Source organism: Sporobolomyces salmoneus (genome assembly GCF_050403485.1).
Source record: "Sporobolomyces salmoneus JCM6883 DNA, S_salmoneus_JCM6883_v1_ctg5, whole genome shotgun sequence".
Lineage (NCBI taxonomy): Eukaryota > Fungi > Basidiomycota > Microbotryomycetes > Sporidiobolales > Sporidiobolaceae > Sporobolomyces > Sporobolomyces salmoneus.
In genome coordinates this window covers 19,774-33,908 of record NW_027481158.1, presented here as the reverse complement: position 1 = coordinate 33,908, position 14,135 = coordinate 19,774, and the positions used below count along the sequence as shown (strand labels likewise).

General features: G+C 52.0%; 6 protein-coding genes across 6 annotated transcripts; 4 read left to right on the top strand and 2 right to left on the bottom strand.

Moving 5' to 3' along the window:
• Positions 1-105: 105 nt before the first annotated feature.
• Positions 106-1,534, top strand: PRE9 (proteasome core particle subunit alpha 3; the record flags this gene model as incomplete). Its single annotated transcript, XM_076629332.1, has 7 exons — positions 106-134; positions 227-285; positions 363-669; positions 740-815; positions 888-1,230; positions 1,299-1,379; positions 1,476-1,534. The coding sequence occupies 7 exons, from the start codon at positions 106-108 to the stop codon at positions 1,532-1,534; spliced, it is 954 nt and encodes a 317-aa protein (XP_076490454.1).
• Positions 1,535-1,855: 321 nt separating this feature from the next.
• On the top strand, positions 1,856-3,763 carry STE24 (zinc metalloprotease; the record flags this gene model as incomplete). The annotated part of the gene is made up of 7 exons (XM_076629331.1): positions 1,856-1,968; positions 2,035-2,507; positions 2,568-2,906; positions 2,983-3,042; positions 3,119-3,130; positions 3,197-3,555; positions 3,647-3,763. 7 exons carry the CDS (start codon positions 1,856-1,858, stop codon positions 3,761-3,763), a joined length of 1,473 nt encoding a protein of 490 aa, XP_076490453.1.
• Positions 3,764-3,804: 41 nt separating this feature from the next.
• On the bottom strand, positions 3,805-5,527 carry JCM6883_006832 (uncharacterized protein; the record flags this gene model as incomplete). Its single annotated transcript, XM_076629330.1, has 4 exons — positions 3,805-4,866; positions 4,940-5,053; positions 5,124-5,269; positions 5,329-5,527. The coding sequence occupies 4 exons, from the start codon at positions 5,525-5,527 to the stop codon at positions 3,805-3,807; spliced, it is 1,521 nt and encodes a 506-aa protein (XP_076490452.1).
• A 259-nt stretch (positions 5,528-5,786) lies between these two features.
• On the bottom strand, positions 5,787-7,426 carry JCM6883_006831 (uncharacterized protein; the record flags this gene model as incomplete). The annotated part of the gene is made up of 5 exons (XM_076629329.1): positions 5,787-6,764; positions 6,860-6,973; positions 7,042-7,128; positions 7,196-7,263; positions 7,318-7,426. 5 exons carry the CDS (start codon positions 7,424-7,426, stop codon positions 5,787-5,789), a joined length of 1,356 nt encoding a protein of 451 aa, XP_076490451.1.
• A 1,173-nt stretch (positions 7,427-8,599) lies between these two features.
• On the top strand, positions 8,600-11,473 carry JCM6883_006830 (uncharacterized protein; the record flags this gene model as incomplete). The annotated part of the gene is made up of 6 exons (XM_076629328.1): positions 8,600-9,355; positions 9,434-9,526; positions 9,595-9,690; positions 9,753-9,950; positions 10,019-10,357; positions 10,421-11,473. 6 exons carry the CDS (start codon positions 8,600-8,602, stop codon positions 11,471-11,473), a joined length of 2,535 nt encoding a protein of 844 aa, XP_076490450.1.
• Positions 11,474-11,676: 203 nt separating this feature from the next.
• Positions 11,677-13,939, top strand: JCM6883_006829 (uncharacterized protein; the record flags this gene model as incomplete). The annotated part of the gene is made up of 3 exons (XM_076629327.1): positions 11,677-12,043; positions 12,119-12,256; positions 12,312-13,939. The coding sequence occupies 3 exons, from the start codon at positions 11,677-11,679 to the stop codon at positions 13,937-13,939; spliced, it is 2,133 nt and encodes a 710-aa protein (XP_076490449.1).
• Between the last annotated feature and the right edge of the window lie 196 nt (positions 13,940-14,135).

Sequence of the window (14,135 nt, the reverse complement as noted above, 5' to 3'; positions counted from 1 at the left end):
TTCGAACATGTGAGTGGTCGAGAGCAAAGAGCGAATCGTCACCGCCAACTTCTTCTTCTCCCTTTCTCACGTCAACTCGACTTTCCTGAACACTCAATTAGCAAGATGGGATCTCGACGATACGATTCTCGAACGTGAGTAGCTTGCGTCTTGCTCCCAGCTACTCTGCAGATTCTGGATTGATGAACGCGCAACGCTGACGAACTGCTCACTCCACCTCACATAGAACAATCTTCTCGCCTGAAGGTCGATTGTACCAGGTAGAATACGCTCTCGAATCCATCAGTGAGTCTCCTCGCTCGCTGTCTCTCACTTCGAGTTCAGTCGAGAACTGATGCAATCCCTCCCTCTCCGTCTCGCAGGTCATGCCGGTACGGTAGTCGGAATTCTCGCTGCCGGACCTTCCGCGAAGCCTTTCACTGCCTCATCCGAAACGACCGACGCAATGGCCGTCGACGAATCTTCCGACCAACAATCGACTTCTACTTCCGCTACTCCGTCTGTTTCAGCCGCAACGAAGAAGAAGGAAGAAGAAGCGAAAGCCGAACGAGAGAAGAAATACCCTCCTCCGCATAAGAAGGGGATCGTACTTGCGGCGGAGAAGAAAGTGACGAGTAAATTGTTGGAAAAGGAGAAAGGTTCGAGTGAGAAATTGTTCATGGTTAATGGGTTAGTCTCTCACTCTTTCGATCAGTGTCATGATGAAAGTGTGCTGATTCGAAGAGTGTGAGACGCACAGGAACGTGATTTCGGGAGTCGCGGGTTACAACGCAGATGCGAATTCGCTCGTTTCTTATGCTCGAAACGCTGCTCAAGTACGTCGGATGCTTTCTTCATCCACTCTAACACAATGTGCTGATGTAAGGAGTCCTTGCGTACGTGTCTAGTCACATCTCGCGACTTACAACGAAGACATGCCGGTCGAACAACTCGTCCAAAAAGTTTGTGATCTCAAACAAGGCTACACTCAATTCGGAGGTCTTCGTCCATTCGGAGTCTCCTTCTTGTTCGCGGGACACGATCCTCACCATTCCCTTCAACTTTACGCATCGGATCCATCGGGGAATTATTCCGGATGGAAAGCGACTTGTATTGGAGCGAACAATTCGACAGCGCAGAGTTTGTTGAGACAGGACTATAGGGACGATATTGGATTGGAAGAGAGTATTGGTTTGGCGTTGAAGGTGTTGAGTAAAACGATGGATTCGACGAGTTTGGATTCCGAGAAACGTGAGTTCATTATCGACTCGAGATCCGTCGTCGGGAAGATGCTGATCTAGTGTTGCCGTGGCTCACAGTCGAACTCGCTACTCTCACTGTTGATGAAGAGACCGGATTACCGATTGCGAAGATCTTCAAACCTCACGAAATCGACGCTGGTAAGCTCTACGCTTCCTTCTCCTCCATTCCGGCACTGTAGCTATCCTCCGCGAGTCACTGTTGCTGACGACTCCCTCTGCTTTCCGCTCTGATAGCTCTCGAGAAGGAAGGACTAGCAAAGAAACCTGACGATGAAGTTATCGCTTCCACTTGAGCGGGACATTCGTCGATGATCCCTCGTCCAGTGACGAGTGAATGTAGATGTTAGATTGTAGTACCCTCTCCTCTTTGAAACCGTCGATTCGGAATCGAAAGGATTGAATTCGAAAACTTGCAGTTCTGCGAAATTTGGTAGTTTCATCTCAAGTTTGCCGTTCTGCTTGAAGTCGCGCTTGACTCTCTGTTACGAACCTCCCTGGCATAGACCTCGCTCGCTCGCTAATCGATTGGCAATATCAGCATCGATGACGAGCAAAGTTCGCGACGACGATTCTTTCGTTGCTTCTCGTCACTCTTCATCCTGCCGCATCTCGAAATGGCGGAACTACTACAGAACATTGCCTCTCGGCTCGACGACCCCTCGATCCCGTATCAGAAAGTCGTCCTCTGCGTGCTCCTCTCCGTTTCCGCTTTCGAGTCTTTCATCGGGTTAGTCGCTTCTCTTTCTGTCCGTGTGCCTCCCCAGAACACTCACGGTACTCTTCGATGCTGTAGCTCTCGCCAGAAGCCCTACCTCGACCCGGTTCGATTCCCCAACCTCCCTTCGGCTCTCCGACCTTTCCTGACCTCACCCGACGCTCACGACACCTACCGAAAGTCACAATCCTATGCACGACACAAACTGAGCTTCTCTTCCGTAACGGGGATCATCGGACTCTTGCAATCCTTCCTCCTCTTGACGAATTTGTCGCTTCCTCTCCTCGAACGGTTTAATGTACCCAATCCTACTCCACTCACGAGAGCGACACAAGGGAACTGGACACTGTTGAAAGGACTTTGGGATCTAGCGGGAATGGTACCGGGAGTTAAAGGGGAGTTGAAACAAACGGCGAGTTTTATCGCGATCATGAACTTGATGGGAACGGTTTTGGCGGTTCCCGAGGGATTGTACAAGAATTTCGTGTTGGAGGAGAAACATGGATTCAATAAGATGACGTACGGAACGTTCTTCAAGGATCTAGTAAAAGGTGCGAACGGTTCCTCCGAATTTCCTCCCGCGATTCGGGAATTGACTATCTTCGCACCAGGTCTCCTCCTCTCCTTCGCGCTCGAGATTCCTCTCTCCGTCGGACTCGTCGCCCTGATTCACTGGGTTGGAACTTCCGCCCTCCTCCGGCTCCTCGCATGGGTACTCGGATTCTCGACCCTCCTCGTCGTTCTAATGGTTCCCCTAGGTCCCTACGTCATCATGCCCCTCTTCAACAAGTTCACGCCACTCGAGAAGGATCACCCGGTGTATCCGAAAGTGAGGGATTTGGCGCAGAGGGTTGGGTTCCCGTGTGATCGGATTTACGTGATTGACGGCAGTAAGAGGTCGAGTCATTCGAATGCTTTCGTCACGGGTATTCCCGGGTTGCAGAAACAGAGTGAGCGATTCCGGCGTCAATCCGAGTCACGGATGGTTGTTGATGACCGTTTTCGTTTTACTTTTCTTATGAAAAGTCGTCATTTACGATACGCTACTCGAGAAAGCTACGCCGGATGAGGTCGAGGCTATTCTAGGTGAGCTCTACTCGGTTTTCCCGTCAGCTTTTACAGCAGACTGACTAAGATTTCTCCGACCTTTTCGCATTTTCAGCCCACGAGCTCGGTTCGTTCCTCGCTCCTTTCTCTCAAGCTACACTCTCACAATGACACTGACTTTCCTTCGCTGTAGCTCACTGGAAATTCTCCCACATCATCTACCTCCTCCTGACCGCACTCACTCAAATCGCCTTCTCCCTCTCGCTCTTCACTCTCTTCCTCTCAAACTCTTCCCTCCTCACCTCCTTCGGGTTCCAGCAACCCCTCGTCTCAAAGCTCCTCTCCCACACGAACCTCTCGACGGGTCCAACAGTCATCTCCTTGTTCCTCGCGAGCACTCTGTTCAGTCCGCTTTCGGGGTTCTTGGGATTCGTGACGAATACGATTACGAGGAAATTGGAGTATGAAGCGGATGCGTTCGCGGTTAGTTTAGGGGATGAAACGGCGAAGAATTTGAAGACTGCTTTGATTGGGATTCATGAGAAGAATCTCGTGAGTCCTCTTTCTCTCTTTCCCTCTCGGGAGAGGTGGACGGACAGGGGCCTGATGATTTCGAGTGGGTGGCACGCGATGCACACTATAGGCGGTTTATCAAGTAGATAAACTTTTTAGCGCTTGGAACCATAACCATCCGACTTTGATCGAGAGGTTGGAAGCGTTGGACAAAGGAATTGCGGAGGAACAAAAGAAGACAAAGTAATGGACAATCAACTCGGAACAATGAAATCGAGACAATGAAATTTAGAGGGGAGATGAGGGGTTTGCGATTCGGACACGACCGAGATTTCCAGAGTATCTGCGTTGAAGAGTCTTATCGATCCGTTCGTCGTCGTCGGTACCTGATCCCGATTCGGAGTCGGAGTAGTAGGTCTCGTCCTCCGGTTCGTCCTTTGGGCGTCGTTTCTTCGTGCTGGAAACTCCATTTCGATAAGCGGTTGCGATGGAGGAAACTCGTTGTTTGCCTTGAGTCGATCGCAAAGCTTGGCTTGGCGGGAGTAGCGGGGACGAGGGAGTCGCTGTAGGCTTGTTCGATGGAGAAGAAGAGGAAATGCGAGGGGGAGCAGCTAGAGGAGGGTAAGCGGGTTTCGAGAGAGGAGCAGAAGCTGCTGAACGAGAGGGAGGCGACGAGCGAGCGGGAGGTGCTGCGACGCGGAGAGAAGCGGGTATAGTCGACGGATTGATCGAGGGCTTTGAAGGAGGAGGAGGACGATAAGCTTTGTACTGAGGTTGACTTGTCGAGTTTTGTCGACGCTGAGGGTCTTGCGAGGGAAGTGTCGAGCGGTCGTCTTTGGGGCTGAAGCGATCGGTATCGGGGAGGAAGAGCTCGTTGTCCCTCTTCCATGACGGGGTTGCTGTGTTCGAGCGGATCGAGTTCGTCTGCTTGACGGATTGTCCTGAGGTCGGTCGCCCAGCGACATCCTCCGAGTCGCTACCTTGCCGAGACGATTCCGAATCGACTGGGGATGAGGCAAGCGAGAGCGGTTGACCTGCTCTTGTGGAAGCCTTGCGATCGTACAACGGCAGGTCTTGCGGAAGTCGATCCTCATCGTTCCCATCGCGCTCGAACTCCTTCGACCTACTCGCCGCTGATCTCGATGACGCCCTGCTCGCGTTCCTCCTGATCGTCCTCAAACTCCCGCCCGCTTTTCGAGCCACATCGCTCGCTTTCCGTTTAAGCTGTCTCGCTGGGTTGTCAACGGGAGGCTGAGCCGTATGAGTTCGGACTTCGCCGATCAGTGAGGCGTACTTCCGGTAGATGAGGATGGAGGCGCCGATACCGAAGAAGTAAACGAAGAGCGACAGCTGTTCGCAAAAAATTGGTGATCAGAGCTGTGTCAGCCTCGCGACGGACTTGCGCACAAGCGGAAGAGCTTACGATCATGACAACTGTTGCTGGCGTAGCGTCTCCTTCGGTGGCGTAGAACGACTCTCTGAACGTTCCGACAGCAGTCACCAGAAACAGAGTGACGAAACCACCAATCGCCACGACCTGTGAATGATTGACGAGTCGGCCTAGAGCGTCGAGGAGACCTTTAGTAGGAGTCCAACTCGTGACTCACCTCGTAAGCGATCCGACACCGTTTCACTAACTTTTCCGGGTGTCGGTTCCTCCCGTCCTTTAGCTCCCATAATAGAGCGCCTTGCACTCCAACGACCACGAGACAGATAATCAGGGCGAGGATGAACCATATCCTATGTAATGAGCCTATGAGACTGACTGATTAGCGTCATTCTCGCACATCACAAGATGCGGGAACGGCTCACCTGTGAGATTCCCAGCGAGAGTCAACCCAATTATCACGAGGACTTCGCCTACTAGACTACTCCCCAGTCCTATCCAGAACCCCATTTTCCCCAACCTGACTGCGTGGAGTAACGACGCTTTATCTTGAGCGAATTGATCAGTTCGGAATTCGAAATCCCAATCTACGAACTCTTCGCGTTTGTCGGGATCTGGTAACATTAGGTACAGACGTGTGAGTAGAGAGGAAGAGGAAATGGGAAGAAGGGAACGCGCAAGTGTGGAAGCGATCTGAGCTGCGTAGGGCCGAGCTTTTCAAGTCCGCGGACTGCTTCCGGAGTGACAACGACGAGCAAGCGTGAAAAGGATGGAGAGACTAGCTCGAGAAAGTGGCAAGGGGAAGATACGGGAGGTAAAAAGGTAAAACGGAAGGAAGATACGGTGTGAACTGGTTGTGGGTTTTGGAGGTGAAGGTTCTCAATCATCGTCGATAGTAAGGACTTTGGCCGTAGCTATAGGGATAAGACTGAGCCTGAGCGGGGTAGGCGTATGTTGGAGAGACAGGAGAAGCGATGGGAGAACCGGGAGGAGAAGAATAGGTCGGTGAGACTGGCGAGTACCGAGGAGCGTACATCGGCTGCTGAGGTGGAGGTGGAGGATAACAGGGAGTAGTCTGGGTCGGATAAGCGTACTGAGGTGCTTGAGCCATAGGTTGAACCGGCGTCCACGAACCCGCTCGAGAATCGTAAGAGTAGACTGGAGCGGGAGGTTGTTGAGATCGTGGATCCGGAACGGGCTGACGACTTGCAGTGGAGTAATTCTCGTATCGATTCTGATCGGGGTTCCAGTCTTGCTCCGTGACGATATCTCGACCAGTGTAAGGGTCTCGACGGTGAGATTCAACGTGGATCGTACCGGGGTGGTGAGCGTGAGAAGACGAGTTGTTCTTGCGCCGTGATCTATCGTCGGCCGAACGATCAGAATCGTAATACTCCGAACGATCCTGTCGAGAGCGATCCTCCTCCTCGTACTCGCTCGCATAGTCGTCTCTTTGCGCTGAAGACTTCCCATCTCCCGCATCTCCATACGCATCGTCTTTGTACTCATCGCCAGCTTGCCCTTTCGATTGACCAGATCCTCCGCCGGCGGTGTAGTCGTCGCCGTACTCGTCCTGATCTCCTCCCTCCTTGAGCGGTTGTTTCTCGAGATCCATATCCTGATCGCTCAATCCGCCTGTGCTACCCGCGCCATGTCCATCAAGATCGCTCTCGGACCCGGCCTCGTGTTTCGCATCATCGTCGTCGTATACTTGTTCTTCATCGGATTGAGCCTCTTTCGACTTGTTCTTTTTCTTGTGCTTTCGCTTCTTCTTCCTCTTGTCGGCGGAAGACGGATTCGGATGATAGAAGTAAAGACCGAACGCGGCGAGTTGAGGCAGGACGGCGAGGAGGATTTCACCCTGTTTTCTCGCGGAATGAATCAGCGACACGTCTCCGGGTTCAAGCGTCCGGTTCCTTTCATTCGGCAGCAGAGGAGGATGAGCGGGTGACTCACAACCAAGATCCAGTTTGCGAGTCCGTAACTTTCACCCGATTTCTCGAACAGATCTTGTGAGTTCCAAATCGAATACAAAACGATCGAGCAGATCATTCCACCTCCGAACCAGACCTGTGAGAGAGTCCGTTCTTGTCTGCTTACTATTCCAGAGACTGCGAGTGACCAGCAGAAGGACTCACGGCGTGTAAAAGCAGAGTCTTCTTCCCAGTTTCGAAAATGTTTGCACTTTCCGGATCTTCGTTCCGGAAAGGGATGTATATAGCTGCCTGCGGAAAGAGAAGGGAGTAGCATGTCAGCCTGAGTACAGCTTCGATGCTAGAACACTCCACTCACTTCGATGAAAGCTAGAATTCCCCAAAGACCGCTCAGGATGCAGAAGAATGGGAAAAAGTTGACGGAATCTACGGTCGATGTCACTTCAGTACAATTCATTGTTCGAAAAGCTGAGGACGTACCATGAGACATTGTTGTCACTAATCCGAACAGACTCAGCAAGAGACCGATGCCTGTGCCGAAGAGAGCTGAATAGAGGGCGATGCGATCGAGTGGATAGTTGGAGAACATGTTTGATAGAGTGTGACCATCGGCCGTTGATGACGGTAAGAGACAGAAGGACGTTGACCTGGAAGAGGAGTGTGAGTCTTTTGAATGGGGCTCGAGAGCTCCGGTGAAGATCCGCGGTGCGGTGAGAAAGGTGGGCGTATGAAAGCTTTACACGCATACATCGAGTCGTGCAGTCACGAAAAGAACGGTGAGCAGTAAGGTTTATTCGAGAACGACGAAAGCGTGAGTCGGGAATTCGCGATTTGTCTTTTCTCGTGGGTTCGCTCAGTACCATGACGATTCTGCGTCGATGCTTCCTAGCATGGACGGATGCGTACGTTCGACTCGAGCGAGATCCGGGCCCGCGAGAAGGATTGACGAAGGTTGAAAGCTGTTCTATTTGATGAGAATTCGTAAACCCATTACTAAACAAGCTAGAGAGACATAAGGTGACAGTCTCTCTCCTACTCATACGAGTACATAACATGTCAGTACGATCTGTGAGTACCTGAAGAGAGGGAAGCATTGAGCTGGATTACCTATCCGTGCGAATTTGAAGAAGATTCCGAGAAAACTGTTGCAACAACCCAAGAACGACTCATGGTTAGCTCCGCTTCGGTCGTACTACAGCTCACACACGACCCAGGCTCCTGCCTCGTTTCCCGACCAAGACTCCTCGAGTTGATTCAACTCATCAACCCTGTCCTTCCTCTAAACCTCACGCAATCAAGGAGAAGATGGATGCTCACCCTTGTTTATTCCGATCAATCAGCCCCGGCGCTGTCGCTCTCGCGTATGTACACGTGCAAATGATCAAGAGGATGACAAGAAGGAGCGATTCAAAGTTGAAGATGGCAGTCTGTGACGAGCGATGTCAGTTGGCTCGGGTGCAGCAAGAGCGTTGTACTTACCATTGAGACTGTTTGGAGAGGAAGGGAGAGATCGCTAGATGTGGGGAGCAGGGACAGAGAGAGAGGAAAGGAATCGCGTTCTTACACCCGTTCACCACCACTCGATACCCCAGTAAGGCCGTAAGTTCTACTCAGGACGCTCTATAAGCACTTCAGAGCGGCCTAGAAGCAGAAAGCGGTGAAACAGAAGGTGTTTGTTCACTATTTATGATGAAGGTTTGTTTCGGGTTCTCCTCCCCTCTATGCACTCTCTCGATTGTACTGATAGACTCTTGAAGTAGCTATGAACGACTGTGAACCGGACCGCAGCCGGTCAAGCCGAGAATACAGCCCATACTACCAAACAAACATCGAACTCTCCCCTCTACCCTCTCTCAGCCCTTCTCCCGTACCAGATGAGGACACCGACATGATAGACGTCGAGAATAAAGTCTCACCGGCGGATAGAGAAGCGGTTGACCGGCCTACTTCTCCTGATCCATCTCATATTACGCTTTCTTCAGACGACGACGAAGAACAAGTCGAATTGATCTCTCTCGACAGCGAATCAGACGACAGTGATTCATCCTCCTCCTCGATCTCTATCCAGTCCTACACCTCTCCATCACCGCCTCCCGCTGCCTCCCCTCCTCGAGCTGGAGCTGCGCCCTCGACTACGAAATCGAAAACTTCCATCAACAACTCCGCTACTTCTCCACCTTCTCCAGCTCTAGGAATCCCTCTCGACGATCCCTTCTGGAGAACTGCCTCTCCCAATCACCCGCTCCCTCGTCCGACATACGAGTTCGATCCACTCAATTACGCTCCGTTTCGGAATCCTTCGAAACCGGCTCGATGGGTTCCTCCTGAAGAAAGAGAGCTGGGGGAAACATTCGAGGCGCTTGAGAAGAAGCGGGAAGAAGAGAAGAAGGAAAGATTGAAGGATCAGAGGGTGTTGAGGGAAGAGAAGGAGGGGGAGGAGAAATGGAGTAGAGGTTGGGAGAATGTGAGCTGGGATCGAGCGAAAGGTTCAGGAGAGAAAGGGAAGGAGAAGGCGACAGTGAGTTCGACGACGTGCTTTACTCGAATAGAAGTCGGTGAGGACTGACTCGTTGAGTGGGCCATCGTTGCACCACAGGATACTCTGCGATCGGCTTCGTTCTTCCCTTACCCTCAAATGGAGGGGTTGGAGTGGCTCAAAGACGTCTTTGTGACGGTAGGAGGTGGATACGTGAGTCGAATATGTTCCGGTATCCAGCTCTGACTTGCTCGTTCTGACAAATGTGCGGATTTCGGCAGATCGATTTTTATCGTTGTCTACCCGCCTCATCTTCGGCCTCGTCCATTCAGCACTTCAAGCGTGTCAGAACTCTCAGCCCGACCGACCCAGAAGACGTACGTGCCGAATTCCCGTTCACTCGAACCAGACCAAGGTTATTGATCGCCTCTGCTCACAGTCGAATCGAGAAGAATACCTCACTTGCGCTTGGTCCGTCAACACGACGACGTGGCCTTTCACTCCGATGCTCGCGGTTGCTGGAGTAGGTCGAGTCATCGAAATCTACCTCGTTGGAGTTCGTCGAACGCCGAATCGAACAAAGACGGAATACGAACTCATTGTTCACTTGGACAGAACGACAACGGGACATGGAGGTGTAAGCTTTTCAATTACACACATTGTTCAGCGAATTCCGACTTACAGATCTTTCCGCTTGACGAGTAGACGATTCACCAACTAGCTTTCCACCCTGAACGACCTCATCTTCTCCTATCCTGTTCCGAGGATCGTACTCTCCGACTCTGGGATCCCACTTTACCTCGGGGCTCAAACATTGAAGTTCGAAAAGTCGTCGAAAAGGAAATCTCGGAAAGAGCTCAAAATAAAGCGCTGAAGAAGAAGAAAAAGAAGAACAGTACTTTCGCGATGGACAAATACGCGGGGAAACCAAAAAAGCCTATGATGAACCCTGGAGAGTCGAAAGAGTGGACGAGGATGAGACCGAGAGTAGATGGTGAATTGTTGGCAGTTTTGACGGGGCATAAAAGTATCGTTCTGACCGCTGTGAGCCATACCTCTTCCTCATCTCGACTAGTAATCGACTGATGGGTGAGCGATTCGGAACAGGATTTTCATCCGGAATTTCCTCTCGTCGTATCAGGCGGCGGAGACGGTCGAATCAAACTCTGGCGACTCCCTCCCTCAATCTTCAACGCGACTCCTACCTGGCCAAAGCCACCTCATCTCTACCGACATCCTCCACCTCCTACCTCACTCGTCCATCCACCCGTCATCGAACCTTTCTTCTCGACCATTCTCGTTCATCCCGGTCAATGGCCAACTTGCGTTTCGTTCCTCGATTCTCCAGTACCCACTATCGTCTCGGTCGCGCCTCTAACGCATCAGGAAGCGGCGACTATTCCAAGAACTTCAGTCAAGATCTGGACGATTGACAGTCTATCGACTCTCCCGAATAAAAGTTTCGATTATCATCTATTCAAACGGGATCTTTCCCGCTCGAAGGCACAGCAACATACCAGCGCAGAAGACTCGAAGGAGAAGGTTCACGATACGATTCCACTGAAACCGAGACGACCGGAAGGAGAAGAGGATGGTTTGGGCTTTAGAATCGAAAAGGAGATAGTCCTCGAGGGACTCAATTGTTGTATCGGGGATCAAATAGGGATCAGTAGAGCTGGACCGTTTCGACAGGGACAAGGGGAGGCAGACGGGAAACTAGAAGAAGCTTTCCTTGTGGTTCCGACGACGTTACTTGGAGGAGGCTTCGATACGGAGGAGGAGAAAGAAGCAGCTGGTCTGTACCTCTACAAACCCTTCTTGTCGATCCCCGTAACGCGAGAAACGACCTCGACAAGCTCGAAGACGCAATCAAAGGTAGAACGGGTTTCGAAGCTTTTCCCGCAAGATAGGGAACGTCCTCTGCACGATTACCACCCTCGATTGCGACCATCTCTACGACTAGAGTATCCTCTCTCTAGAAACGAGCAAGCTTTGGGCCAGGCTGAGGGTGGAGAGGAGGAAGAGACGCGGAGGAAGAAAGATTTGGTTCATTTCAGGTGTGTTGCGGTTAGTCCTGGGGCAGGGAATTGGATCGTCGGGGTCGGTGATAACGGTTTACTGTCGAGCTGGAGGGAGACGAGGAAGGTGGGAGGAGCTTGAGCTAGAAGAGTGAACTAGGCGATTCTCGCAAAAAAGAAAACCGTTCGTTCATGTCGTCTGGATCTTACTTGACCTGCTTCGCCGCGAAAGACTGTCCGCTTCAAACTCTCGTGGTACCGTCGCTTACTGTGAGAACGAGAGTCTGCGAAAAACACAGACCGCTCTTTTCCTTTCTTTCTTTCCTTCCTCTCACCTCAAATGGAATGTCGACCACGTCTCCGTCGCTAATCGGCGACCGCCTCTCGCATCTCATCCGCCATGAACCTCTCGACTCATTCGTTCAAGAACTAGAACGCTTCCTCCCAACTCCTCATCTCCTCGACTGTTCCGACTTCTCTCTCCGCCTACTCCTCTCCATTCCCTTACTCGCTCATGCTCGAGATCCGACTTTTCGACTAGCCACCTTCTGCTTGTTACTCGCAGCTGGATGTGATCCGGAGAGTAAAGGAGCGGATGGATTCAGTTTGGATTGGGAGTTGAGCGGGATCGACGGACAGCTCAAGGAGTCAGTCGAGGCAGAATTGAATGTCGCTAGAGATTGCAGGGAGCGCGATGAACCGTACCAGCTACGTGAGTGACCTCGCTCGCTTTTCCTTTTGTTCTCAAGTTGAATGACCTGACGAGCTGCTTCTCTCTCCTGTGCAGCTCCGGACGTTCAAGCATGGATCGAGAACGATAGGCAAAGTTATGGGAGGTACATCAAAGAAGAGCAGAACCGGCTTGAAGAGGAAAGAAGCAGAGTTTTCGCAAAACTGAACAAAGAACTCGCAGAGATCGAACAGAGTGAGTTGGTTCTCTGTTTCAGACGGATCAGGATCACCTGACAAAGGAGATTCAGGCATGAGACCACCACCTGCGAAACGACAGAGGATTGAACCGCCACAGGAGGAGGAATTACCAGATTACGAAGAAGTCGTTGGAGGAGAATCGCCTCCGAAACGAGCGATCGAGACCCCCAATCCTGCCTCGGTACCAGCTCTCTCGCCTACTCAAAAGGAGAACACTCCTCTCCCACCTCTCTTGCCTCCTCCTCCGCCACCACCTCGTTCACCCGAGAAACTCGTCGAATCGCCTAAAGCTTTGAGTCCATCGATCCCCAAACTGCCACTTACGACGAAGCAAAAGTCTCCTCTCGCTTTCTCCCCTCCGTCACTTTCTACGCCCTCCGCCGCTGAATCTTCCCGAGATCCTCCCTCTTCGAATGCGGTGCCGATTCTCAAGGATCCGATTCTCGCACCTTCGCAGCCTCACTCTACCCTCTTGCAGACCACGGCGCCTCAGATGAAAACCTTTGTTTCGACTCCGACTCAATCCCCTTCGCAGACCCCACCTCTCCCTCTTTACGCTCCTCCCCCTCCTCCCCCTCAACCCGTCTCTCATCTTCAAGCTCAAGCTTCCCCTCGACCTCAGGAGGATACTCCAGCGAAGACGTCGACGATGAATCCCGTAGCGGCTCTCGCACCGCAATTTGTTGCAACAAAACCTCAGCCCGGTCAAGTCGGTTACTCGCTCACTCGTCTCCCACAACGAAAGTCTCCTGCGATACTCGACAATGGATCGCAACCTTCACCTCCTCAAGCGCCGGAGGCAGTGCGAGGAGGAACTTCGATGGCTCCTTCTTCTTCAATAGGATCTCCTCAGGCAGAAGGATCGAAATCATCAAGCTCGATCAAATCGAAGGATCTCAATCTTCCCGCAGCCGAACTCCCGGCGCCTTTAATCTCCACGACGACGACGACGGTCCCCGTGGCGTCGACCTCAGGATCGACAATTCGACCTGCTGCGAAGAGAAAGTCGAGGTTACCTCCGAGTCTGAAAAAGGGAGGAGGAATCTCTACTTCGAACGGATCGGGATCGAACACTCCGAAAGAGACGACTCCCTCAGCAAGTAGCGGAACTCAATCGGGATGGACTTATGCCCCTCCGGTCCCAGTCCCCGTCGAAGGCTTCGAAGCAGGGGGAGGAGGAGGAGGCGAAAGTCCTTTATCGACTTCCTCCGCCAGTCGTCTGCCATCTCGCAACCGTCTACCCTCAAACACAGTCACAGGCTCCCAATCTCCAGCACCCGTTCACTCTCCAATTGCTTCTCCGACTAAACAACCTCCGAGGCTCATAATGAACGGACTCCCATCTTTCGTCACTCCTTCAATCTGGAAACATTTCCTAACCCACGGTCCCCGTTCTTTCGAATCGATCACGTCCCTCACCGAACTCGAACACCTCGAAGTTTTACTCGAACTTGGATCCGTCGAGATCCCTGAACGTCGTTCGGAGATAGAGGGGGGAGAGGGAGGGATCCCGGTACCGATCGAAGTGGATGTCTCGTATTCGTCGAATGTTGGGGAGGATGGGAGGAAATTGAGAAGAGGTGTAGCGACTTATAGGACCCAGGAGGAGGCGAGTAGGGCGATTGGGATCTTTAAGGGAAAGAAATTGGTACCGAGAGTCGAGGGGAACCTCTCGTGAGGCAACTCTGGATTCGGCAGGTCCGAAGTGAATGACGTGAAGGTAGAGAGGTGCAGTTGAGGATGGAGGGAGTGTCGTAGAGGTGGAAACGAGGGGAAGCTCGAGCTGCGAGCAGTTTTCGTTTTTTTCGCTTGTTTAGATCTTTTGCTTTCCTTTCTCTTGTTGATGTACTCTACTTCAGATTCGTTCTCTCGAC